Below are 26718 nucleotides of genomic sequence, written 5' to 3'. Positions count from 1 at the left end.
ATCATCTCAGTACCACTGTCCGTTGTGAGCAGTCTTGGCCTAATGGCTGAGGCTTCATACCACAAAAATTCAGACTCCTGCTAGGTTAGTATACTTTCTGGCTATTCAGTGGATAATTATAAGGAAAACATGTTGACCAAAAATTCTTGCCCGTATGCTCTTGCTGCTTATCAGGGGTTGCAGCACAACACCGTGATCTACTTAGCATGCACTTAAGAATCAGCAAACAAGACTTTTTTACCAAACGTTATTAAACAAAGGTAAGGCTGTACATACGCTTCGCTTCCGTCAACATGCTAAAATCGTTCATTTCGTCCACCGCCACATACGCTCACGTTATTGAGGCTTACTCTCTGGAACGAAAGGGGGGGAGGCCAACCGTTGTACCAAGCACATCGAGAGGGTAGATCACGTAGTGCATGGTATGCAGTCCGTGCTGCTACTTTTATGGCAGCGCTGGGAAAACGAGCACAGCAATCGCGCCAGTATAATCTTAGCAATCAGCCTGTATCAGCATGCACTGGCGTAACCGGCGTGTGCCGCTCATTGAGTTTCGGCCCCGAGGAAGGCACCTCGTAATTCGGCCCTCGCGTCTTGAACGGCCCTCATCCTAGTCGTCATTGCAGGCTAATCACTATCACAAGTTAGAACCAACACCCAACAGTCCAAACTGGCTGCGCGAATCATCCTGCAGGGGACACTACTAAGAATTGCAGCATTTTCAAGCAGAAATTACAGTAATTTTCTGTGGAACATCTAAGTCTTCTCAGCGTAAATTGTTTTTAACAAGATGCGATATCACTACAAACACAGTTCACTAGAAACACCAGCGCGTCTTCGCCTTTAGGCACATCGCAAAGTCGCTAAACACTTCAAGAGGAGCGCTTCAGCAGCAGGCTGCGGATACATAGAGGTAACATCACATTTCAATACAAAAAAGCAGCTACCTAGAAAGTATTACAGTATACAGACACAGAGCAAGACAATCAATAACGACCTTATCCCATAAAGCGCGTGTAAACAGATACCGACGTTAAATGAACATCACTAAACTAAAGCAACCTCTTTTTAGCAAGAACGAAAGTATCAGCTCAAAATCGCATGCGAAATAACAGTTCACGCAGATATGACATTGCACCATGATTTCCGGAAGATTGTAGTGGCACACCAGCCCTAAATTATATGAACTCAATTAACAAATGCAATTCACCTCACCAACAACACAGTAGATCTTGATTAAGACAGCAAGTTCAACGAGGCGGGAAAACCAAGAAATTATATAGATCGGTGGATGGTACGGGATCCTAAGAGGTTAGTCGAAAAACGTGCACTTTGTTATCGGGTTCAAGTTGGATCCCGGGTGGCACTTGAACGCTTCTGCGAATGGCGCGAAATTTGCCACCGCCTTGTTGCAGTCACCGCCATACAAGTTGTCATCTGGCGTCTTCGAGCAGCTGAGGAGACAGGCGGTGATGAAGAACACTTTCTCCTCTGTCAGCTCCTACATCAAAGAAAGCGTACATTGTGTCATTTATATCCTGCATTAAGGCTGCGTGAAAAGGTTTGTAACAGATGCATGCACATATTTACTACCTATGACTGCTGTTTCACCAGTAGCAGTTTTTTGCCTGCTGAGTTGCTCCGTTTCTTCCTGCTCGAACAGGGAAACAATGCGCACAGACCCAGATTCGGCCCATTGTAGTCACGGCGAAATATAACCAATATCCTTATGAGAGGCCCCATGTGAGCACTATCCACCGTTTCGGCAGCGCTACAACAATAGCTGCAGTCACAACCCGTCCTCGCGGGTAGCTCTACGCGCCAGCTCGATTTCGGTACTTGAATGGTAGGTCGCATACAAGGATGGTGACAAATTAAGTGTCGATAGGACCCAAAACTGAAACCGCACAATAAAACTGTATGCCTTGTTGCTGACGTTACATGACCGCAGGTGAAAGGTTTTGAAAATGTGTGCACTACAAATAGGATAATATGTACGGTTTCCCGCCGTCACGGATTTCATTAGAATTGCATCCAGTTGCTTTTCCAGACAGTACAAAAATATCCACTCTAATTAAAGTCGTCAAAACAGCAGCCATGTCATATGGCCAAGCTCAGTGGATACACTGCGCCAATCAGTTTTGTACCTCTTTCTTTTCTGTGTCAAAAGTGCTTAAATGTGAACGTAACCCCGGTCGCATGCGTTCTCCTAAAGTGTTGCGGTCATCTTGCCGAAAGTTAGGGTGCAGTATCGAATATGACAACAAACGTGATAAGTGGATCGTTTCTAAGACAGGCACTCCTAGAAAGAAGAAAAAATGTTCTCACAGTCGCAATGATATTATATTCTTCATGCCGAGAGTTAAATTACGGCTTTCGGGGGCCCTTCAACATGCACTGATATCGTAAAGAACATGTGCCTTTTGTATAACACAACGGTCGAAATAATACTTTCCATACCGAGGTAGAACCCGCTAACATAGGATCAACTACTGGACAGGAAAGATTCAACGCAAGAGCGGCGGGCGCTTATGCAGTTCATTGACATACGCCATAGCTTAGGGCTGTCCTCCCCCATCGTTCGTTCATATGCTCTCGGCGTCGCGTCTGTACATGCGCTTGCGAAAGAAACTGATAGCTTTAAACAATTTTTGATTGAGTTCTCATTTACCTGCTCAGAACAGGGAATTCTGGGCCAGCTGGTTCATGTTTATTAGCAATAGCTCAGCGAAAAAAAGACCCAAGACTAGACAGTGTATTTATCCCCACTTAATTCTAAAAGCTTACATAGGAAAACTAGCAGTGCTTGAACGAAAGGCTTAGAAAGCACGGCAACTCCTGTCTGCAAGGTAATGGAAGCAACATGGCATTTCCTGTGCAAAAATGGAGAAGCCGTTCACAATTGTTTTTCCGGACCTGAATAATTCGCTAGAAAAAGACTAGACACGAGCGCGAGCTTCTGAAGCCAAAAAGATGACTTGCATAAGTGATCCATCCGTTGTGATCATCAAGAAAGAGCGCCGTGCTTCGTTGGGCACTTAAATTATGACCTCATTTGGTTTTGTGCACGTGCTCCTGGACAGGAAGGTGGTTTTAAGTTCGTGGTTGTGTCAAGAATAAACCAGTTCTATTCCGGCGGCTGTGTGAGTGCTTTCTCTAGTCTTGCGTCTTTATTTGCTTTCTTTCGTATCCCGTTGCAATTGCAACCTACTGCCCATGCGGTGGCTTTCTAGAGCATCTGCTTCCAATTTGGGAGGTAGCAGGTTCGTTTTGAAAATTGTGGAGGAATTTCTACAATGATGAGTGGTGTTTGTCCAAGACATATTTGAGGCATGTTGCGTTTCACGACTTCGTTTCATGTGTGCATGGAGTCCTCATTACCTCGGACCAAAAGTGAAACTTTATAGGAATATCACATCAGCCACCCATCATTCTCACCCTACCCCTCGAACATGATCTTCCCCCTTCCCCAAGGGGGAAGATCCACCGGCCGACCTCACCATCTTCTCATTCGTTTCCTGGTTCTGCCGGGTAACCACCTGTTTGCAATGGGTAGAACATTTTTCCCGGCCTGCTGATCGGCTCTTTTAGGTTGAAATGCTTGGGAAAGAGGTTAAGGTCCCAAAATGGGCCATGTATAGAAATGTTTCAGCAAGACATGGTAAGAATCACTGACCAATCAGCATAATTTTGCAATCCACACTGTGTTGCCCGTCTGTTGCACCTTCCACGTGATGTCTGACACTGGGCACAAACTATGCGATGTAAAAATCCCGAAAACTTCAATTGCCCCCATGTAAAAATATCGCAGATCAAATGGGGCATTCGAGAGCATGGCGAAGCGTTGAGAATTCTGCAACGAGGACAACCCCTGCCATGCTAGCTCCCCTTTACGATCACACATTCTTTATATAAAACATCTGCAATTAAAGCTTTCGCCAGGTTCCGTTCAACGTACATGGAATGACCTAGCCATCAGTTCATAAATATGTCGGCGAAGTGGGCCAGAATTTGGAACGTCACGCGAGATATGCGCTTAAGCAATCCAGCCTCTAACACGACATTGCAAACGCATGGGAGCGTTTCAGGGAGTAGAAATGATGAAGAGATGCCACTCTTTCGTCCAGCCAAGAACTAAGTAATGATTTAGGTTTTAAATGTAGCTGATTTTACGCCGCTCAGTGGTCCTCCAATTCATGTTTTGACCACCGCAATTCTTTTTTTTTATCTCCAGAAAATTTACAACCAGGATTCTCCTTGCTCAGGTCGCAATATAAACTGGATGTTCGAAAAAGAAAATTCAATATCCTAGCTTTGGTCAGTATTACGCGCTTATTTCTATCAATATAAAATACATTACTTCTCTTGCCAAAGGTTGGGTGCCCAGAATTCCGCCCTTAGCCTTCTCTCGAAGCCGCGAAATTTTCTCTCACGACTTCATTACGTCTCAGCCGCGAAATGGAGCCGTCATACCACCTTTCAAGGGAAACGGCGTTTCATCATCATCATCATCATCATCATCATCATCATCATCAGCAGCAGCAGCAGCAGCAGCAGCAGCAGCAGCAGCAGCAGCAGCTACAGCAGCAGCATGACTATACCCACTGCAGTGCGAAGGCCTCTCCCATATTTCTCCAATTAACCCGGTTCTGTGCTAGCTGCATCCACTTGACCCCTGCGAACTTCTTAACCTCATTCGCCCACCTAACATTCTGCCGCCATCTGCTACGCTTTCCTTCCCTTGGAATCCAGTTCGTTACCCTAAGCGACCATCGGTTATCCTCTCTTCGCACTACATGTCCTGCCCATGCCCATTTCTTCTTGATTTCCACTAGAATGTCAGTAACGACTTATTTCTCTGACCCAATCTGTACGCTTCCTATTTCTTAATTTTACCCCTACCATTTTTCGTTCCATCTGCGTTGTCTTCAAGTTAAGTAGAACCTTCTTGGTTAGCCTCCGCGTTTAAGTCCCATAGTTGAATAAGAGGCAAGATGCACCTGTTATATACTTTCCTCTTGAGCGATACCAGTAAGCTACTAGTCATAATCTGCGAGTGCTTGCCAAATGCGCTCCATCCCAGTCTTATTCTTCTTGTTATTTCTTTTTCATGGTCCGGATCTGCGGTTACTACCTGTCCTAAGTAGACATATTCGTCTACTACTTCCAGTGCTTCGCTACGTAACGTAAACGGCTGTTCCTTCCAGAGGTTGTTGAATATTACCTTAGTCTTCTGCATATTGATTTTCAAGCCTACCTTTCTACTTTTTCTGTCTAGGTCATCAATCATTATTGCAGTTTAGCAAGGCAATGTGATCAGCAAATCACCAAAGGGCATTTAAAATGTTAGAAATGTATTTGTTACGGGAGTAATATACTGTCTGATAAAACTTCATGGCCCTTTAGTCTTTAATGGCTCCGTGACGGCTCCATATGACGGCTGAAACTAAAATTTCTCATCCGCAGAACTTGTGAACAAGTTGTTACATTGAGTCGTATATTACGCAAGCCACAAACGCATTCCTAGAAGCAGCAAACATCAACCTATATAAGATTCGTGCACATAATATCCCACGGCCATGTTAGCCGAATATTTCAAATCACCCACTAAGGATAGCTGGAGATCGTCGTCTCGCAGCTCATTCTTGAAGGCGGCGAAAGCGACCTCAATGGCAGGCACTTCTGGGAAGAGGTTGGGATTGCCACCAGGCAGACAGCCTAGCACGCGGTCCTTGAAGGTGCTCTTCACGGCTTCGCTCAACCATGATGAGACAATGTTGCCCAACGGGTCCACCTGAGCAGTAAAGCTGGATTGAGCTTCAATTTATCAGTACGCAACAGTTGCGTGGTTCAAAAAAGATGATAATAGACAGACCTCAATATAACAACGAACATTGTGAGCATAAGCTAACGATTGGTGGTGGTCAAAAGGCAGTTTGTGTGATAGCAATAAACTTTTCCTGTCTTTTTGCCTCTTCCCTAAACTCAGAAACTTAGTTTTATTCAAGGAGTTTATGCAATTTTCTTATGTGCAATATATACATTTACAAAGAAACCAAACAGTATCTTCAGAATTTACATATATATACTTATACACACATTGGTAAAAACAGCAACGTAATCACAGAAAATATGCCTAACCGGTTTACTGAGCGTCTTGAAGAAATTCTCAAGAGTAAGATTAGCATCGTCTTCAAGACAACAGTCCCACTCATCTAAATTATGACTAAACATTTCTGTGCTTTCGCACTGGATGCGCTTAGCAGAGGTAACCCCTGTAATTAATTTCTTTCTTTACATAAAATTTATAATGTTGTTTGGCTGATGGGGCGACCCTGTGGATGACGTCATAATCTTGGAACTCGCTTCTAGGGGACCTGGCAACTCGACGATGTCGCGTGCTCCTGTGCTGTCACATAAACTGCTAACCAATCAGCCCTGAGCCATGCAAACTGGCAGAGCATCCACCTACCTACCTACAAAATTCCCTCATTGGTCAAGGGGTTGACATAAGGTCGAGTGTCGTGGCCGAGTACTGACGGATTGACGTGTGCGTGACGTCACTTGAAATTTTGACCTCTCCAACCAATCAAAGTTGTGCGCCACTACAGTCGCAGTTCGCTCTCAAGATATCACACGTGTCCTAAACGACGTACGACGCCAAGGCAGAGATTTTTCTCTGAAAATAGTTTATGATGCTATTATAATATAAAATTATTCTTAAACGAATATAACATTCAGTACACTCCCACAAAAACATGAGTGTTTTTGCAACCCACGCCAAAGTATGTGCTTGGTTGTGGCAACCAAGTCCGCAGAAATGCAAAAGAGAATGGGCAGGCAAAGGAACTGCAGATGCGGAAAGAGCAGTCATGGCAGGGACTCAAACTTTAGCGCTGAATTTATTGCAGTAAGCCACTAATTTCGTTTTATCACATACTTCCGGGCCTTTCTTATGGAACTTCGCTTCTAACCCGGACTGTGCATGCTCCAGGAATGCTGTCAGACTCTAAATCCATGTTTTCCCCATAACTTGAGTGAAGGTTTCAAAAATTAAATACTTGAGATAAGCCAGGAAATGCCTTTACCAGCTGCTCTCAGCAACTATTCGAGTAGTAACATGTATTTAATTCAAGTAAAACCGGCAAGTGAAGCAGCAGACAGGAACCGCTAACACTGTCATGCCATTTAGTTGAAGGTGGAGCTTAACCTTACCAATAATATTTGTGCATTCAATAAGATGAACAAATTACAATTAATGATTTGTATAACACGATAGCTAATAGCCACGAAAATACCTCCTAAAAGAATCAACCATGGTCCGTGCGTTGACTATCAGCTTATACTTCGGAATGAGCAAGCTAATATATGAAACGTAATCAAGGCTAACTTGGGAATAATAGAAATATGGCCACATTTAATTCAATAACGTCCCACGTCATTCAGCTGTCCGTCCCAGAGCGTCCTTCTGGGCCGGCTACAAAAACATTGCAAAGGCTTTGGAAGCGGATCCGTTTAAAGACATTCCCGTGAACTGGCCGCAACGGCTCACTCTTACACGGGAATTCAGAACTAGCGGCATAGTAAAATTCATGCAGTGTAATCGACAGTAAAATGTCGCAGAGTGTACAACGAGACTAGTCACGACAACGAAACTGTGAATTGCGTTTCCCGTATACAGATCCCGCTTACCTTGACACCTTCGCTGTCCACAGCGCCGACAAGCTCCTTTGCGTAAAGATAACCCACGCCGCCGTATAACATGGCTTTAGTGCCCTCCTTGTAATATAACGGCGGGGCCAGAGCTCCCAATGACAGAGAGAGCTGGTTCAGGACGTGAACGTATTGAGCGTACGGCTGGGCCATACTTTCTCCGATCCGCAGCTGCTGCAAGCCGGCGTCGGAGCCGATGAGGCCACGCAGACTGCGCCGAGTCTCGATCCAGAAATGGGCAAAGGAGGGGGCACTCTCGGGAAACTTTGTGTACGCCTCCTCAAGACCCTCAGCAGTGAGAAACTTCTTATCCGGCCACAGCACGCTGCGCACGGCACGGAGCTTCTCGACCGCGACACCTTGGGTCGCATTGTCCAGCCATGGTACAGCAGATGCCTTCTCGAAGGCAGTCTGTGGAAGCATGAAACTCACCTGTATGCTCTTACTGCGTACACGAGACGACAGAGATGCTAACCTGTCGTCTAGCAGTGTTCCCTCAGTGAAGAATATATATGCGAGATGCCTGGAACCACACGCGAAGTGGATGACTCCCTCTCGACGACCCACAAGGCTTCCAACTTCATGCGACCAAAACTTAAACGATAGATTGGTCAAGAACATTTTATCCGAGTGCTCCGTAGGATCACGACAGTCTAAATACAATGTTTGTTAGGGGTATTCCTTTTGAAATAGGTCGACGGGTGTCGTCACGCCCGGAATTTTATTTTTATTCAGTGTTTTTTTATTCGGTTGATTTCTTAACTCCTATTTTTCAATGGGATTCTCAAATTTGAAATATAGCAGTTGCTGATTTCAGTGCCAAGTAAGTTTTCATATATATATATATATATATATATATATATATATATATATATATATATATATATATATATATTGGATCACCGGCCACTCTTTGAGCCCACAATCCCCTCTTCCGTTTTTACTAACATCTACAGCATATACGTTGTCATTACCTTCATTATTGCTTAAGCATATGAAATTGGTGGTTGTGACACTACATCCGTGGACAATGTGGACAACCATATTGCGGCAAACTATGCGCATATTATCGCAGAGGTTTGAAGTGCCCAGAAACAGTGCTAAAATTATGTTATTTCTCGATGTTAAACTCCGCGTTTTAAGACGCTATCTGGCCAGATCAGCATAAAAATATCACTCACTGGCAAGCACAAAAGTAACAAGCGTTTTAGATCCCATACCAGTTAGCTGGAAGGAGCTTTGCGTGCCATGTCGCGTTTAACGTGCTCTGTTCACGTCATGTTACAATAAGCTTATGAATAAAGACTATGCATTGTTTAATGCGTTGGTTAACCAAAATGTGTACTCTGCGCAAAAATAAAACATTATATCGGAATTGACTGATTTAGAGAAAGTGAGATAAACACGAGGTTAGGAATGCCAGCATATGTCGGCACTGTAATCAATCGACAAGCATCTTACGTCAGTAAACATTTGATGCAATGTAGACTGGATCGACAACCGAAGTTGCTCAATATAAGTCTGATGCCTGAATAAAAACATGTGCAAGCCGCTTCTTTGGCGATTATAGCCATCGTTACTAGCAATGGGCAACATACGGAAAGGGGCAATAACTCGGCAGCGTTCGAAAACAGTGTCACTTGAACGTACTGCACTGTGCTAAATAATGTGCCTACCTTACGACATAGAAGCCTGGCTTAACTATTCTATAATACTTCAGGTCTACGTACTCTATGCCGTCACGCGCCTTCTCTGAGCTTGGGTGGATTCAAAAAAGACGGTCGAGTTAGTCCATGCGCCATATATCGACACTGATAAGAAGCAAGAATGATTGTTAACACGGTGCTATTTGGTTTTAAAGATCACGCATGTGTTGCATATGGCCCCGAGAAAGTGTACCTACAAGTAGATGGAAAAGGCGTGGGCGGTAATAAGAAAGGCTACCCTGATAGGAGAAAACAGATGAGATTAAAGACGGGAAGAGGAAAGGAACATTTAGCACAGTTACAATATGTCACTGAAGAAGACTGCTATTAGCTAACAAAACAGAGCCTTGTGTACTTTCAAGGAAGTTGATAGGCCGAGGATTGTATCCGCCAATAAAGGGCGAGGATCGAGGCGACCAACGCACAACAGCGTGGGAGGCTGCTGCTTTCTGAGAAGAAAATATTTATAAACCCCTGTCCCAAAATTTAGAAATATTCAAATAAGCCACAGTGGAGCCATCAGAAATTAATCTGAAAAAAAAGGCACACTGTTCTGCGACATTTTTACGCTTGCCAACTTTCTCACTGGGCGAATCAAAAGAAATATGCAGCCGTACATTCGTTTCCACTAGTTACCGCCTAGAGTAAGCCGCCAGAAAACGTTGGCTGTGGCTTAGCTCTGTTTAACCCTGGTTGAACTGCAAAAGCAACTGCTACATGATTACACTTGTGGCCAAATAGAGAATGGGATACATAAGTTCACTCACCGGTGTTACATCATTTTTATGCCACAGCCAGTGGCGCACAGAACACACACTTCCAAAGAGGTTGTTCGTGAAGCGGTGTAAAAACTCGCGTGGCAGACTCGTGCTCGCCCACTCTTCGTGCAAAATCTGCGCGCCACCCACCTTCCACATCTACAGGTTCAACGATTAAACCGGCCATAGCCCTCTTCCTTCTTTTCTCGAGACGTGCAGTGAGCTCTTCATTCTTCTTCACGTCGTCTCCTGAGGCTTTCGTTGCGCCTGCCAGTTGTGGCTACGGTATACGAGTGTGGAGTGAAAGGTTTGGCTGCGCGCGACCGAGCGTTGCATCGAACACAACCAGCGTTCCGTTGAACGCATCAATTGCACCGGGGTTTTAGGCGGTGGTAGTAAAGACGTTTATTGTATCGAAATCAGGGGGCTCTTAAGCTTTGCCTTTAAGGGTATGACGCGATAGCGTAGGCTACCAGCCAACCTTTAAAGCCCCACTTTAACCAAGCCGTATGAACGTGCCTTAGTGGCTTATAGGGGTGACGTGAATACTAGGCTCCTGGCAAGCTGATTCGACATAACTGTCCCATGTCAAACGAGAGGCCCAAGTTGACAGCTCCTGCCATTTGCGACTACGGCATACGAGCATACGCTACAAGCCGAGCTCGTTGGCGTAGTGTTGCTTTTGCAACAAAGGCTAAACCGAGTTCAGTTCGCACATGATGAGCCTAAGATCAACCCGCTTTTGGGCACGGCACGCACGAGGCCACCAAGCTCTTTCCTGTACTGCTCAGTTACAATACGTGACGTCATGGGTGTAGTGAACAGGTCTGAACTGTTCTTGGAAGTTTTTGTCCAGCGATCAAACGCGAGGCACTAAGGCCCGATACACATGCCACAAAAGATATCGAAGCTATTGATGACGCCTTCTAGGGACGCATGTTCGTTTCTAAAGTGAAATATGCTTGCACCTTGGAAAGCATCTTATGGGGACTCTTCGCTGCATCCCTAGTAGACTTTCGAAGAGGGCCAACGCCCACATTAGGTTATTTGGTAGCCTGTCATCGAACAACTACAACTCAATGCCTAAGCACAAGCACTTTATTTCCAAGAAACAAAAACGTTTCCTCGAGCTGGTGCCCTCGAGACCTCTTCAGTGGTTTACATTTCCTCTGTCAGTGGGTTTCAACTTTGCATGCCGACCAAAGCTATGAGGACGTCATAGTGAAGGAATTTTATGCACATGCATGTTTCAGCGATTTAGAATATGAGTAGCAGATGATGTCGCAGTCGATGCATTGTTTTAGTTACCACTGCCTCTTAGAATTGCACGGCTAAACCTATCTCAGGAGCACTAATATCGATCCTATACAACCCTTGCCCCCACGCATTCAGAATTGTTTTTAAAATAAAGCTTCATTATGTCATATTGAGCCCCACCCTTATATAAAATTTAAAGCAAGTCATGTTGTCCGCACTTCTCTTTCGTATATTGTTTTCTGCAGCCAAATGTGCACACAGTACTCTATGCACCGATTGTTTCGCTCCGTGCATTGCCTCCTTGCACATGTAACACTGAAAACTCTGAAGGACACCAAATCCTCGACTTCGAGGGTATCGCGTGATCTTTCAGTGGCTACCACCTGTCCGTTCCCTTGCTGCATCCTTGTTTTTTTTTTTTGATGAACATTGTTACTAATTTAATCATTATTTTTGCGAACCTGTTATCCAAGATATTCTTGTAGGTTTTCAAATTAAATGAAATGTCATTACACGTAGATAAAAAGCCTCGCATAAATCAAACCGCACGAGCATGTCTGTTGGGCGCAGCGTGTCCTCACCATGCAAATTAGAAAAAATGCTGCCAACAGAAGCTTGCGCACTGCGCAGCGTTGAGTTCTACAGTATGTTCCTGTCTATATTATTGCCACAATTAATCATATGGCTATTGCACATTCGCCCAAAGTTTCTCAGAGAGACATCAGAGATACAAACGAAGTGGTCTTCCCTGCAGCGACATATATCTCGCTTTGTAGATAAAGACAACAGTCATCCACCTCCGATGGTATCGGCGTTCTTTCCCATTGTCAACTGTTGTATAAAGACGCTCCTAGCGCTTACGCCTTTTATATCCGTCATCCACCCTTCTCTGCTACAGTTTGAAATCAAGGATTTAAGAATTGTTCAAATTTCTGCCCTTACCTGTACGATGTTAGCCAGCTTGGCGTCAATGATCCGACGCTCCTCATCAGTGAAGTAAGTCACCGCCGCCATAGCGGCCACCAGTACTTTGTAGCTCGCCTCAACCTGGCTGGCGCAGAACAAGGTTCGCACTTGATTGGCTCGGCGCTGACTTCCATGCAGAATGAGCAGGACAGCGTCGGGGTTGGCGACGGCTGCGTACGCCTCCAGGAACAGCCACGCCAAATTACGGCGCACACTGCTATCATTGCACTTGCCGAAAATTTTCAAGGTCGCATCGAGCAGGTCCAGGTCACTTGTGAGCAATAAATCTTCCATCGTGAAAGGCGGCTCAATCTTGAGCTTTCCGTCGATGACATATTTTAAGTAGGCCGCGTTCGTGAGCTGCGTGATGACTTTGTCCAATTCCCGCAATGGCATTACGGCAGGCACTCTCACGTTGCCCGTGCTCGACGAAATGAAAACGTCAAAAATCTGCAGGAGCATACTGTAAGCTTCCTTAATTCTTCCCGGCGGCAGCGACGTGTGTTGGTCCTTAGCAAAATGCTTGAAGATGGCGCTGTAGACTCTGTCGAAAAACTGCCTTGGTATTTGTCTAAAGATGGTTCTCCACTCAAGCATAAGATTGTTCGCAGAGAAGAATAGACGTCGCTTCTGGCCGTCATCCGCCGCGGATGGGAGTAAGTTCAGCGAAAACCAAAGGTTGACGTTCCAGTTGAAGGCGAGGTCGAAGAGAACTTCCACTGGAGTACTTCCTGTAGCATTTTCTGGCGGATCCTCTGGCCAGCTGAGGCCATGCTCGCTCATGAAATTCTTCAAGATGCCTACTTGTGAGCCCGTCTGCGTCATGCAGCTGTTGAACATGGCAGAAGCTTTTCTTCCGGCGGGAAGCCGGGCGAGTCCCTCTGCTAGTGTGTCGGGTACCCTCGCCAGCCACGACATCACCATGTCCGTAAGTACAGAGCGAGACATGTCAGCAAATTCTTTGCGGGGCTCCCAACGACTGCAGACGTGCGCAGTGAAATCTTTGCACGGATCCACGTTCATGTCCAACTGGAGTTCGATTAGGGCCCTATCAAAAACACAAAGACATGCGACTCAACTGCTGTATCCGCGCCCTGTGTCACACTGCATTCAAACCACAGCTTAAATGAGAGGGGGATACATGTACCCTACTACTTAGACCACGTGTTGCGGAACGAATTGACATGTGTCGCTTTCTGAGTGCGTCACCTTTTGGAACAATGGCTTATGTAGCGCACAAGCTTAGGATTTTACACAGTACTTTCAGCTTTTTGCGACGTTTTCAAAACTGTAAATTCACACCAAGCGGATGGTCGAACACGCGCATACGCCTTTCTCTTCTCTTTTTCATACGGTCTAAGTGTCCCAGCGAGGCTTAAAACGACAAATTTAATGCACAATAGTTTCATCTGACCGGCTGGATAGTATTGGTAAAATTGTGGTGATGGAAGTGTCTTTTAAGGAAACAACGAGCAGGAGAACGATCCGTTGTTTGGCAGATTCCATATTATTTTCAAGTAACATTGTTGTACAGTGAACCAAAGCATCAGCTGGACTTTTGGCGACATCTAGTAGCCGCTGCGTCTATTGGTGCAGGTTTAACCGTCTCCTTCATGATTACCTCAGCTGCAACAACTCGCTTCACCGCGGAGGCCACGGATGTGTGGGGCCATCTGGGAATCCCTGCTTAAAGCGGCATACGTTAAGCCTTCTTATGAATGGTTATGAAGAGGCAAAGTAATCACCAGGTGGTTTAGTGGCTACGACACTATGCTACTGAACCGCAGTACACGGGTTTGAACTACACAGTTCAAACCCCATCGGCTCGAGGCCACTTCAATAATTTTTTTATTGATAAATCACTTGTAGTGATCATGGTGACTAACAGGCTACGTCACTCTTTTAGTTGGTAAGATTGAAAGGCTCGTCGGGGAGACTCGCGCGTTACAGCCGCTATACCGGACTGCGTTTGAATTACCTTTGCGAGGCCACGTGATTGTAACCTCACCAAACAGAACGGTGGCACAAAGAACTGTCGGACAAGATTCTTAATCGGCGTTACTGAGTGTATAAGTGCTTTTGCTCTAAATGTTCGGAATACACTTAAGTTACGCATTACATCAGTTATTCGACAGTGTTAATGGATCAGCTCAGCAACCTTTTGTGCACGTTCCAGGCCATTCTGTAGAAAGACAATTACAACCTTTATTTTTTAATTTACCGCGATACACACAATCAGTTTCTTAACAAAGTCAAATGAATACGCTTGGATGGCCTAGAAGCATCTTCTCTGACTAGCCAATCATGCAGGAACCACGATACCATCTCCATATGAATACAGTAATTTTCTTTCAGTGTAATTATTTCACATTTTTACAATGCAGGCATCGTAATTAAGATTTACAAGCACTGTAAACTGAAGGTTGCACAGACCTACGCACCTACATGTATTCGTGATGACCAGACAGTTAGGAGCTTCTACAAAGATGCAGAATCGGTAACGTGGAATGGAAACACGTAGTATACAGTACTAATGGGCGACTTCAATGCCAAGGTAGGGAAAAGGCAGGACGGAAATCAGGGAGTGGGTGAATATTGCATTGCTTCTGGAAAGTGCAGGGGGAGTTACTAGTTCAGTTTGAAGAGCGCAATAAATTAAGAATCATGAATACCTCGTTCAGCAAACGGAGGACCCGGAAGTGGACATGAAAAAGTTGTAATGGTGAGACGAAAAATAAACTGACTTAATACTGTGTTCTAACCCCATCATTATGCAGGATGTAGAAGTAATCGGGAAAGTCCGATGCAGTGACCACAGGATGGTATGGTTTTTAATTATTCTCAATCTGAAAAAGGAACTACTAAACAGATTAGTAAGAAAGAAGGCAGTCAACGAATTAGTGGCGACGGGGGAGCAGAAAGTTCAGGATCTCGCTACAGAATAGATATTAAGCTCTAACCGAGGATGACCACATTAGCCTACAAACAAGGAACAATAATTTCAAAGATATCATTACTGAGCGAGCTTAGAAGTAAGCGATAGGATAGTTTAGGAGGAGACTTGTATGCTGTCTAAGGACACGAAATATTTGATTAAGAAACGCCAAAATAAGAAAGCTTCCAATCCAATGGACCAGATAAAGCTGTTACAGATATCAAAGCCAATAACTAAACATAAAGTGGCGGATATAAGAATGTATAACATTGAGAAAATTGAGCATGCAGTACAGAACAGATAAAGCCTTAAAACGGTGAACAAGATATTGGGCATAAGGAAAAATCAAACGCATGCACTAAGGGACAAGGCGGGCAATTTCATCACGAATATAGACAAGATAGTCGAAGTAGGCGCGAAGTTTTGTACTGATCTGAACAGCGGCCAAAGTAGTCAGGACAGTAATGAGTTTGGAAGTAATGACGAGCAGTCAGACGTGCCGCCAGCAACAAAGGACGCGGTAAGGAAGTTTTGGAAAAAATTATAAAGGGGAAAGAAGCTGTAGAGGATGAGGTAACTGCAGATTTGTCGAAGGAAGGGAAGGATATCGTGCTAGAGAAAGTAGCCACCCTGTATACGCAATGTCCTGTGTAATCGATGGTACCGGAACCATAGAAGAGCGCAAACATTACCTTAATTCATTAGCGGACGCTACGGATTTGAAACCGTATAAGCCAACCAGCTTAATATCTCTTTAATACAAGGTGTTTACTGTATAAGATGTTTACTAACAGTATCAAGGCACTCTTAGACTTTAGTGAAGCAAAAAATTGAGCAATTTGCCGGAAAGGATACTCCAATATTGACAATATTCACACTGTCTTACAAGTGATAGAAAAATGCTCGGAATATAAGCAGCCCTTATACATTGCGTTTATTCATTACAAAAAAAAACATTTGACTCACTAGAAACTTCGGCAGCCATAGAGGAATTGCCAAATCAGAGAGTAGACGAGAGGTATGTGAAAGTACTGGACGATATCTACAGTGGCTGCACAGCTATCATGTTCTGCATAATGAAACTGAAAAAAATCTCCACACGGAAAGGTGTTTGGGACAGAAAGATTATCTCCCCCGTAGTATTCACAACTTGATTAGAGAAAGTAATCAGAGACTTGGAATAATAGCAGTTATGGATAAGGGCAGATGGAGCATACATCCGTAATTAGCGATCCTCTGATAACGTTGCCTCGCTGAGTAACTTCGGGAATGAATAAATAATAATGACTTAGACTGTAAAAGCAGAAAAGCAGGCTTGAAAATTAATGTGCAGAAGACTAAGACAATGTTCAACAGCCTCGGGAAAGAACGGCAGTTTACGTTAGGTAGCCAAGCACTGGAAAAAGTAGGTGAATATGTCAACTTATGACAGGTAGTAACCGCAGAACCGGACCTTGGAAGGGAAATAACAAGGTGAATAGGATTGGGTTGGAGCGCATTTGGAAAGTACTCGCAGATTATGACTAGCAGCTTACCGGAATCGCTTAAGAGGAAAGTATGCAATATTTGTATCTTACCTTAATGGTAGCGGTAAGGTTAAAAAATAGGAAGCGTGTATATTGGGTCAGAGAAATAACTCAAGTTACTTATATTCTAGCAGAAATCAAGAAGACGAAATGGGCATGGGCAGACCATGTAGTGCAATGAGAGGATAACCAATGGTCGCTTAGGGTAACAAACTGAATTCCAAGGGAGGGAAGGGTTAGCAGGGGGACGCAGAAAGGTGGATGGATGAAATTAAGAAGTTCGCAGGGTTCAAGCGGATGCTGTTAGCACACTATCGCGTTTATCGAGGAAAATGTAAGAGGCATTCGCCCTGCAGTGGGCGAAGGCCTCTTACATATTCCTCAATAAACGCGGTCTCTCAGATGGCTGATGATGATGATGATTACGACATGATATAAAGAAGCTTCAGTCTTTCTGGCACCTATAACAAGTTGCAAAGCATGCATGCACTATTAGAGCGTTGTCAATGACCAGGGCAGCTAAAGCCAAAAGGTGAGTGGAAATTAACGTACACAAGATTAAACTACCATTCAACAGCGTTGGAAGGGCCTCGAAACAACTACTAGTAATTTAGCAAACCAATATCATCAGCTCAATTGGACATTGCAGCTATTCTCAAAAGTGTTCTGTGAATATTTATACAATAAGTATTTTACTACAGCTGCATACACTACGGCAACATAATGTATTCCTTCCCCTAGTGGATAATAAACAATATAGCGTCAGTGTAACACATGCTCGTTTCTTTCACGCCGCATTGACTCATTTGGTATAGTGGAAGCAGCGCACGGTTGCATTCACTGCCTGAAATGACGCTAGAAAATGACAGTGACTGTGCCGGAGACGCGCTGCGCATTAGCGAGACATGAATGCGACCTAGTGACCTTTCTTCGCGACTACTCTCCACCAACACACGATAAAGAGTAGCATGCCGATTAAGCGCCAGCGAACAATTGCGCTTCTCGGCTGTTTTGCGTGCAAATCGGAAGATATGGAGCAAGCTTTTGATCTATATTTGACTGCAGCGGGACAAGCGAAGGGAATAGACTAGCAGAAAAAAGCGTTCCGTCTATCGGCGGATCAGAAATGATCGTTGTCTACAATGTGGTTGAATTCGATGATGCAACTAAAATCAGTCCAGGAGCCGAACAAAGGCTTATCGTTAAAAATTATCGTTCAAGGCATCGGTCGTTTGGACCTGATAAGAAATACAGTCCCGGAACCTGAAAAATCCTTTATGAATGCCTTCAATTTCGCCCAAGTAGAAGTCGATGTGTGTTTAAGATACCTGCTGCGATGTAGAAATCAAGAAACCGAAGAACCTTGTGGCTCTTTCCACGCAGACCTCGAGGCGAAATCTGCAAATCACGTGTCGAAGGTCAGCAAGAAGTAATTTTCCGAAACAGTCATTTCGGCGTGACTAACAAGAATGTGCGCACAGACCTTCTGAAGCACGAGCACTCTATTTTAGAAAATTTCGCAAATGTATGTATGATGCATAAGACACATTTAAAAAGATCAAGGCTTTCAAAAGTGAACCTACTTATCCCAAACAAAACACCGGTCGCTGTTGACGTTATCAGAACCATTAGTAAGGCTCTACCAGCTAACACAACTCCGATGATACTTGTAAGGGTGCCGTGGAAGCTTCCACGGCGCATGTCGGGCGTTGGAAACGCACTGCAACAAATGTGGAAAGAAACATTTTGCGAAACTGTGCAGCACCAAGAAAAAAGTCACAACTGCTTAAGAAAGTGACATGTTCAGATGACGTTCTTGCTGAGCCAAAACAGCAGATGTAATCTCATTTACAGTGAAAAACAGCGAACCAAATTCCAGGTTTAAAATGGAGCGTCAGTATTTGCCATTCCAGCGGATACACATAAGGAAGCGAGTTCTCTGAAGCCCCCAACACCTGGGGTTACACAGTGGAATGGTCATCACTCTAATTGTATTTGTAGGCTTCTCGCCCGAAGCCTTTTATCACAAAATATAATATTGCACTCAATTGGTGGAAAACCACTTGTTATGCATTGGAGAACAAATGCGTCCGAATCAATACGACTCTAAAGGCAGCTATAAAATGGCGTCAGTGGTCCAGCAGGGTGCACAGTCAGCCACAAAGAGTATTACGGTGGACACGTTTTACATGATCCTCGTGCAATATCAGAGACATTTATCAGGAAGAGCATTTCTGAGTATAAATGCAGTCAGCGCCAGATGTCGCTGTTTGTGTCAAGTACCCGTGAGCACAAATCCTCAGCTTCAGGTTTTGCTTCGAGAACTCAAAGAAAAGATCATCGTCAAAACGATCAAGCAACAGGGTAGAGGAGCCACATGGCAGTGGGAAAGACATTAGGCGCATTCAGAATAAGAATAGACCAATATAACCTGAACGAAAAGATGAGAAGACAACAGCCCTATGTGCCAATCCTAAAAACGCAGAGGTTTTCTCATATTCAATCTGAAGTCGCATTATATCGTAGACCTAAGTCGAAAGTTTGAATCATATTCCAGGCACCCTTTTAACGGTATAAACATTTTTCTTCGCCTTTTAGTTTGACTGTGAGTAGCATATTGATATTGAGGCAGGTGCAGAGAACTTTAGATGGTCAGAAAGACATCGCTGTGTTGCATATGACGTTCTCATGTATGGCAAACGACAGAGCAGAAAGAACGAACAAGGTGGGCACGACCAGAATCAGAAGAAGCTATTTGATGTGACGAAGAAATTTACATCAACTGACAAGAGCGGGAGGTGAGCACTGAAGTGAATGTCTTGGGTTATAAGCTGACAAGCATAGGCCCTATGGCAGACCCGGAAAAGACCAGTAATTTGTGACATGTCCCCGCCAATCGATATGAGTGAACCCCTTCAGGTGCACCATGGTTTATTACATCTCCAGATTACAATGTGGCGTATTCGATGGCATGAAAAAATAAGAAAACTACCAACCAGTGACGCCTAGTAGACATCATCTAAAGACCAAGAATTTGCGACCATGAAACATGTGGTCGAAGCACTACCAGAGCTATGTTTTTTTAAAAAACGTACAGTGTGATGGAATTGAAAAAGGACTTGGAGCAGCTTCGCTACAAGCAGAATTGTCTGTATCTTTTATTAGCGAGTGCTTATCCGTTCGGCAACCAAGCATACTGAGACCGAAAAGGAGACGTTGGTCATTAATTTTAACTCTCGAATTTTTCCACCAAGATGTGTTTAGTAGTTATGGAAAAGTGGTTACTGATCACATGGCATTTCTAAACACAAGAATGCAAGCTCAAATTGCCAAAATAATATTATGCAGGATTATGTGGCAAAAAGAGCGAAGGTGTTGTTCAAAAATTTCTTGAAACTGGTAGTGACCAAGAGCTAGTCTTCTGGTATTACCTTATTGTGCTCCTTTAGGAATAGGAGCAAGCCCAGCGAAGCTCCAGTAACATTAACAATCCTTTCAACTCTTGTCTTGCTGCAGCCAAGAATATCAAACTTTCAGAGAAGGAAGTGGACAAAACAACACTGTGTGATGTTCAAATATGCCAAAGATCTCACGCCTCTGAAAAAAGGGGGCAAACTCAGTCCACGCGATCATACAGCAGCATGCATGGAAAATAGATATTGTGATCGAGCACATTGGTTCATAACTTATGATGTTTAGTGGATGGCAGCAGACGAAACCTTGTGCACACCTGGGACGGACTCCGTCAGATAGCAGAGACATCGAGCCTAACACACAGCATTGTCCACATCCCCAACAACAAGGATTACCCCAGAATGAAGAGTTCCCACGGCACAGTCTCCAAAGGCGAACGAAGAGTCCGACAGGAACGCAAGGCGGTGACGTGAAAATTCAAGTCACAATATCCGACCATCCAGGAATTTACAACTTTTTTCTATATTGAGGTCTTCAAGCTATTCAAGAAAGCACCTTGGAAGAGATATTTTATTAACATCCCCTTCAGCAGCGATTTGTATATCTTCTCCTAGACTAGAGCATAGTAAACAACAGAACAACACAGCATCTAAGTACTGAGGAGGACTCGTTTCTTTTCCGCGCCATTTAAAATACATCTTGTAGACGCGCGACAAAAAGTACAGAGTATTCATGTCTGAAAATTTCTCATTCTCATTTATACACCTTGCCTGCGCTCGCTGTGGAACCTGTGTGTATCTTCAAAAACATTTACATTTCTTCCGCGGCACCCACCAAGAAGAAAGAACAACTAAAAATGGTCAAGGGTGTATCCTTGGTCGAAGCCAACGTTTTCACCTTTTCAGTGCTTAGCAACGTTCCCCCGCACCAATAGCATATAGATGAGCAATTGCTTTTTTCGGTTACCTGCGTTCTCTGTTAAATTCTAGCCGAATTCGATACCTCACAACCGTACGCAAAATATATTCTCCTGTTGCGGGCCCATATGTATCAAGTACTATTCCAGGCTGCGTAAACAATGATTTCAATGTCTATTTCCAGCCATCCTGTTTGCAGAAAAATGGAGTTCATGATTGTTAAAATATTTCGTATATCTGTCCTACAATAAATGACTATGCTGCAATCTCCTACTTTCTACTCGCTTGTCTATGTTTTTTTCTATTAGAAATTTAATAATAAGGACATTGTACTGTGTTTTACTGTACTCAGGCCGATTCGACGTCGTATTAGAAGACTTTGATTGTCGAATTACCATGACTAGTTGCCGGCGTTGGGCATAGTCTCACTGCTATGATTACTGTCAACACTTTGATAATTCTGCAAAATAATATGTTACCAGTTATATTTAACAATACCCACACACCTAGCTCCAGTGCATTACACGGTAATGTATTAAGTGCCCCCATTTTAACGCCGTATGTGCGTGACCTGTGCTTTCAACCTAAGCCAATGATATCTACTAGCTGTGTGTTCCTCGAACAGCACTTCAAGGATAACCTGACCAAGTAAGAGAGAAAGAACGGGACTCCGCCTCACCTGTGCTGAGCGCAGGATTGTGTAGTGCAGAACAGAGCCGTCTTCGGGACAGGGCTGGGCAGCAGGAATATTGTTAACGCCAACACAACGCCCACTAGCAGCATGATGGAGAACACCTTGGCCTCCTTCGACGATTTTAATCCGCTTGGAACAGTCGGCGGCGAGAGTGTCAACTGTGACAGCAATAGCAAATTGTTAGAGCGCAACGTGTGACGTGTGCTGCAAACCGATATGAATGACAAGGCATTATTTGGAGACGTTTAGGGAGCATTCAATTCAATGCGTCACTTGTTGAGCGCTCTACTCTGTGAACTCTACCCTTCTCCATGTATCACTATAACACCTACAAACATTATTCCAATTTCCAGCTGATATGGCACAGTAAATAGGCCGCTACTCAGGCTCCACTATACTGATCCAGGGAACCCGAGTTCCGTTCTAGCTGTGTGGCAGTCACTATTTTATTGATGCAAGCAAAGCTCTCGTGGGCTGTGTGATGAGAGTTCTCATTAAAAATCCAAGGGAGTCGTCGATTACGACTTATCCTTAGCCTGAATAAAGGTACGATGTTAAAACCCACAAACCGATCAAATCAAAATAATTCAATACGTTGAAACGTAATTATTACTTTCGCGGGATGAGCCGAAATGGAGTGTTTGAGCCGTTTACGGTAGATGCCATGATAAAGATGAAAGAACTATGGTATTTAAAGATACGTCATTTATTTTCTCCGTGTACGAAAGGGTTAAGATAGCATGCATAAAAATGCAGTGTTTGACTAATATTTTTGCGGAAAGAATAAGAACTAAAGTATGTCATTCCTCCTGTTTCATCATTGTCTCAATGAAAGCACTATAAAGCACTTCCCGAATACCATGCATCAACTTTTGTATAATCTAAACATCAATTTAGAGATAGAGAAAACTATGTCTCAAGAAAAAACTAAACGTCATTCGAAAAAAAAAAAACAAGCATCTCCATTTTCTTTTTACCCGACAGTCGGTGATAGCTGCTGATCCAAGGGATGGAGGTTGGGTTCGCGGTGAATATTTTTTTATAACGAGGAGTCGCTAACCACTTAAGCGTTGCTAGGTAACGTCGGCAGAGCTTGGCAAGGGGGCATGCGCAGCTGGCCTTGGCTGTGAGGTCACGCGCATGCGCAGAACTAGGTTATGTGGAGCCACGCGAAGCTGCGATCTGACACGGGTAGTGAAGCTTTCGCTTTAAAAAGGGGATTGTTAGCCACTTGCTGATACACTCAGTTTCTGCCCTCGGCTGTGCGCACCAGTCGAGGTTGACACTTACTTCAGCCAGGAAAGTCCTGCCCGTTCTCGGGGCGCATAATCCCAATACCCAATATTAATTGTGGGGGCATTGAAGCAGAGCAGCGACTCGCACCATCTAAAGGCATCTCCGCTTTTAGACGGCCGAGCGTGGATTGGCTTGTTCGCCATAAAAATCGAAGCTGTTTGCTACGATACTAAGCATTTTAGGTGTAAGTTGGTTGGTTGGTTGGTTTGTGGTGTTTAACGTCCCAAAGCGACTCAGGCTATGAGAGACGCCGTAGAGGAGGACTCCGGAAATTTCGACCACCTGGGGTTCTTTATCGTGCACTGACATCGCACAAGGCACAGTTGGAAATTCGCATTCTGATAGCGGCAGCCGAAATTCAAAAGGGAGAGCAGATACGTATTTTCGTTCTCCAGTCTCCCGTCGATAATGGAGAGACTAATTCGATTGGACAACCACGCTTGACAGGCGCCGAGTCTCATCACATGGGTTACGAACGAAGGGCGAGAATTCAAAACGTATTTATTGGCGCTGGTACCAGCTTTATTATTCAGCAGAGCTAGGACTCTGCGCCTGATCTGGAATTGATGTCTGATGAGAAATGAAAATTCATGGATTATTACGTAGATGCGTAAAGCGCGCGCTGGGCGTTCCAAATTGTACATTCATGAAGCATGCATTGTCGCTCAGAATGCACAACGCAACAAGGCACAAGAAGCTCGAGCCAAGGCATTACGCAAAGCCCACGCTACTGACAATAAAGCGGCCTACGTAGACTCGCAGAATACAGTCACCCCATGACATATGCCATTATTGTGATTTCGTGAACCTCTCATCAATCAGTTTCCGCCTCTGCCAAAGCAAAAACGTCGACAGAAGCCGAAGCGGCAGCCATAGTGCTAGCCATGTCCAATTTGAAATAGAATGAAATGAATAAAGAAAGAAAACAGACCCGTTGACACTTACCGCAGGTAAGAACAACCGTGTTTGACTTAGGAGTGCTATTGGCAGCGCTGGCACAAATATAGCGGCGTCTTTGATTGTGTCATTGGTTAGTGAGGTGTTCTGCTTTAAACGTATATTAAAGCGAATCAAAAAATAGCAAAGTATAAAAGTAGCTGCCTTCCATTTAACAAGACCTACACTGCCTTACGTTGATATGAACAAAAATACCTGTGTGCGTGACGCTGTGCCGTAGTCATAAAGCGTAGTAAATTCAATTCAGACACTCCAAACTGAAAAATATTAGTAGGACGAAAGGACATGGTATGGCACCACCATGTGTAAAACCCTGATTTCCTTCTTCCATCGATACTGCCAACAAGAGGTAAAATCTACCAGAATGAGCCAATCATCATCATCATCATCATCATCATCATCATCATCAGCCTGATTATACCCACTGCAGGGCGAAGGCCTCTCCCATATTTCTCCACTTAACCCGGTCCTGTGCTAGCTGCATCCACTTGACCCCTGCGAACTTCTTAATCTCATCCGCCCACCTAACTTTCTGCCGCCCCCTGCTACGCTTTCCTTCCCTTGGAATCCAATTTGTTACTCTCAGTGACCATCGGTTATCCTCTCTTCGCACTACATGTCCTGCCCATGTCCATTTCTTTTTCTTAATTTCCACTAGAATGTCGGTAACTTGAGTTATTTCTCTGACCCACTCTGCACGCTTTCTATCTCTTAATGTTACCCCTACCATTTTTCGTTCCATAGCCCTCTGGGTTGTCATCAACTTAAGTAGAATTCTCTTGGTTAGCCTCCACGTTTCAGCCCCATAGGTGAGTACAGGCAAGATGCAACTGTTGTATACTTTCCTCTTGTATACAACAGCAGCTTGTATGACTAGCAGCTTACCGGTATCGCTCAAGAGGAATGAGCCAATATTTTATACTAATCTCCGGCAGACTCTTCTGTTAAGAGTAATTTTTCGTTGCGCCGATCTGCTCGAGCAGCAAGCATCAGCCCACCTTGTTGGATACGGCACCCATGCCGGCGTTCAGCAGATCGTTCAGTGCCTTCATGGACTCTTCCCTCGTCCATGTGCTGGCTGCTTTAGACGTCGTGGAGCGTAACGATGGCGCACGACACGTGCGGGTCGAAGTCGTCTTGGCCGATGCCCTTGCTAGAGTGGAGTCACACTCATCTGGAAGAAGCTCCTCTTGCTTCACGGCGTCGTTGGGCTCCTGCGAAAAGACGCTGACGGTAAACACCCCCTGATGAAGAGCATGGCGATGCCGATAGTTCTAGCAGCAGCGAACAAAACCGAGCTTGTGCCGAACGCATGCACAAGCGACGTCCAATTTATTAAGATCCTCGGATTTTGTTGTTTTCTCAGTTGAGCGGTAAAATGGAAAATACACGATTTCAGAACTTTGTCCAAGAAAATATATTCAGCAATTAAGGGACCTTAAATTATACTTCAGGGGAACTTATAAACCAAGAAATCCTCAGAGGTGGCCTTTGTGAGCAGTCGAATCAGATTTTAAGCTTTGTGTCAAGCCGATATTACTCAGTCAGTTTGTTTTCAAACTGCACGTGACAACTGCTCGCCATCGACTTGGGTAGCCCATCCCAGTTCCCAACCCTTCCCAGTGACGTCACTAGTGCATACTGGCCTCGCCTGCTCATTAGACGCTCTCTAGTTACGCGGGCGGGACGAAGCGGCGAGGGGCACCGTCGTGGCTTCTTTTCATCGCTCCTTGAGCGCCGCTTTGGGATGAGTTGGGAAGGTGGAGAGGAGGGGCTACATTTTGAATCGCCCATATGCTGGGGTGTCCCCAGCTCAAGAGCAGGGTTTCCAGAACACGCCGCCCAGGTCCAAGGACTCCAGGCCGCCGTCTAGGCGGATACTGTACCTGTGGGATATTGAAGTTTTAGCGCCATATGTTCAGTGCTAATGAAGTTGACAAATATTTTTTGGTTTCGGAGGTTGATGGGTTACTTATTCTTAGTGCTCGCTTTATAATTTTAGCAAAGAACGCTTCATGGACCCCCTTACCACAATTATTAAACAGTCAATGCTGACAACTTTGCAAACTGGTACGGAGGCCACTTAACACTTCCATGTTGCGAATGCGAGAGCATGAGTTATAGAAAAATTACAGGGTCTCTTACGATATCTCTAAAGAGGTGAACGGCGAAAACCTAGAAGCAGTAATTATAGTCATTTTAGTTATTCCTACACATTAATAAGCATTTTATGATTTCTGATCAATTGTCGTCAATAAAAGTCGTTGTTAGACATATTTGTGATTACAAGGTATTAGTAGTCATTTTATTCATTACTACTCATTACTAAGCAATTAGGTCTCTTGTAATCATCTATAGCCAAGTCGCCGTTAGATATATTGGGCATTATAAGTCATTAGTAGTCATTTTATAAATTGCTACTCATTACTAAGCATATTTAGTGATTTAAAATCAATTGCAGCATACAAACTGTCGTTGGACACGTGAGTCATTACAAGTCATTAGCAGTCATTATAACCTCTACCAATCTCTATTATAAACTCGATTATTCACGATCACTCTAAATCATTTAAATTGTT

The 26718-nt window shown here is 44.2% G+C and overlaps 1 protein-coding gene across 1 annotated transcript; it reads right to left on the bottom strand.

Annotated features, from left to right (window-relative positions):
- Positions 1 to 1312: 1312 nt before the first annotated feature.
- LOC146170648 (endothelin-converting enzyme 1-like) lies at positions 1313 to 25353 on the bottom strand (the record flags this gene model as incomplete). The annotated part of the gene is made up of 6 exons (XM_084586872.1): positions 1313 to 1501; positions 5609 to 5794; positions 7693 to 8124; positions 12377 to 13448; positions 21872 to 22044; positions 25138 to 25353. Coding segments are annotated over 6 exons (2268 nt in total), but the record flags the coding sequence as incomplete, so codon positions are not given.
- Between the last annotated feature and the right edge of the window lie 1365 nt (positions 25354 to 26718).

This window comes from Amblyomma maculatum, unplaced genomic scaffold (genome assembly GCF_055883805.1).
Source record: "Amblyomma maculatum isolate TAMU_Amacu unplaced genomic scaffold, ASM5588380v1 scaffold_105, whole genome shotgun sequence".
Lineage (NCBI taxonomy): Eukaryota > Metazoa > Arthropoda > Arachnida > Ixodida > Ixodidae > Amblyomma > Amblyomma maculatum.
The sequence above is the reverse complement of the archived record's forward strand: the minus strand, read 5'-3'. Positions and strand labels throughout refer to the sequence as shown.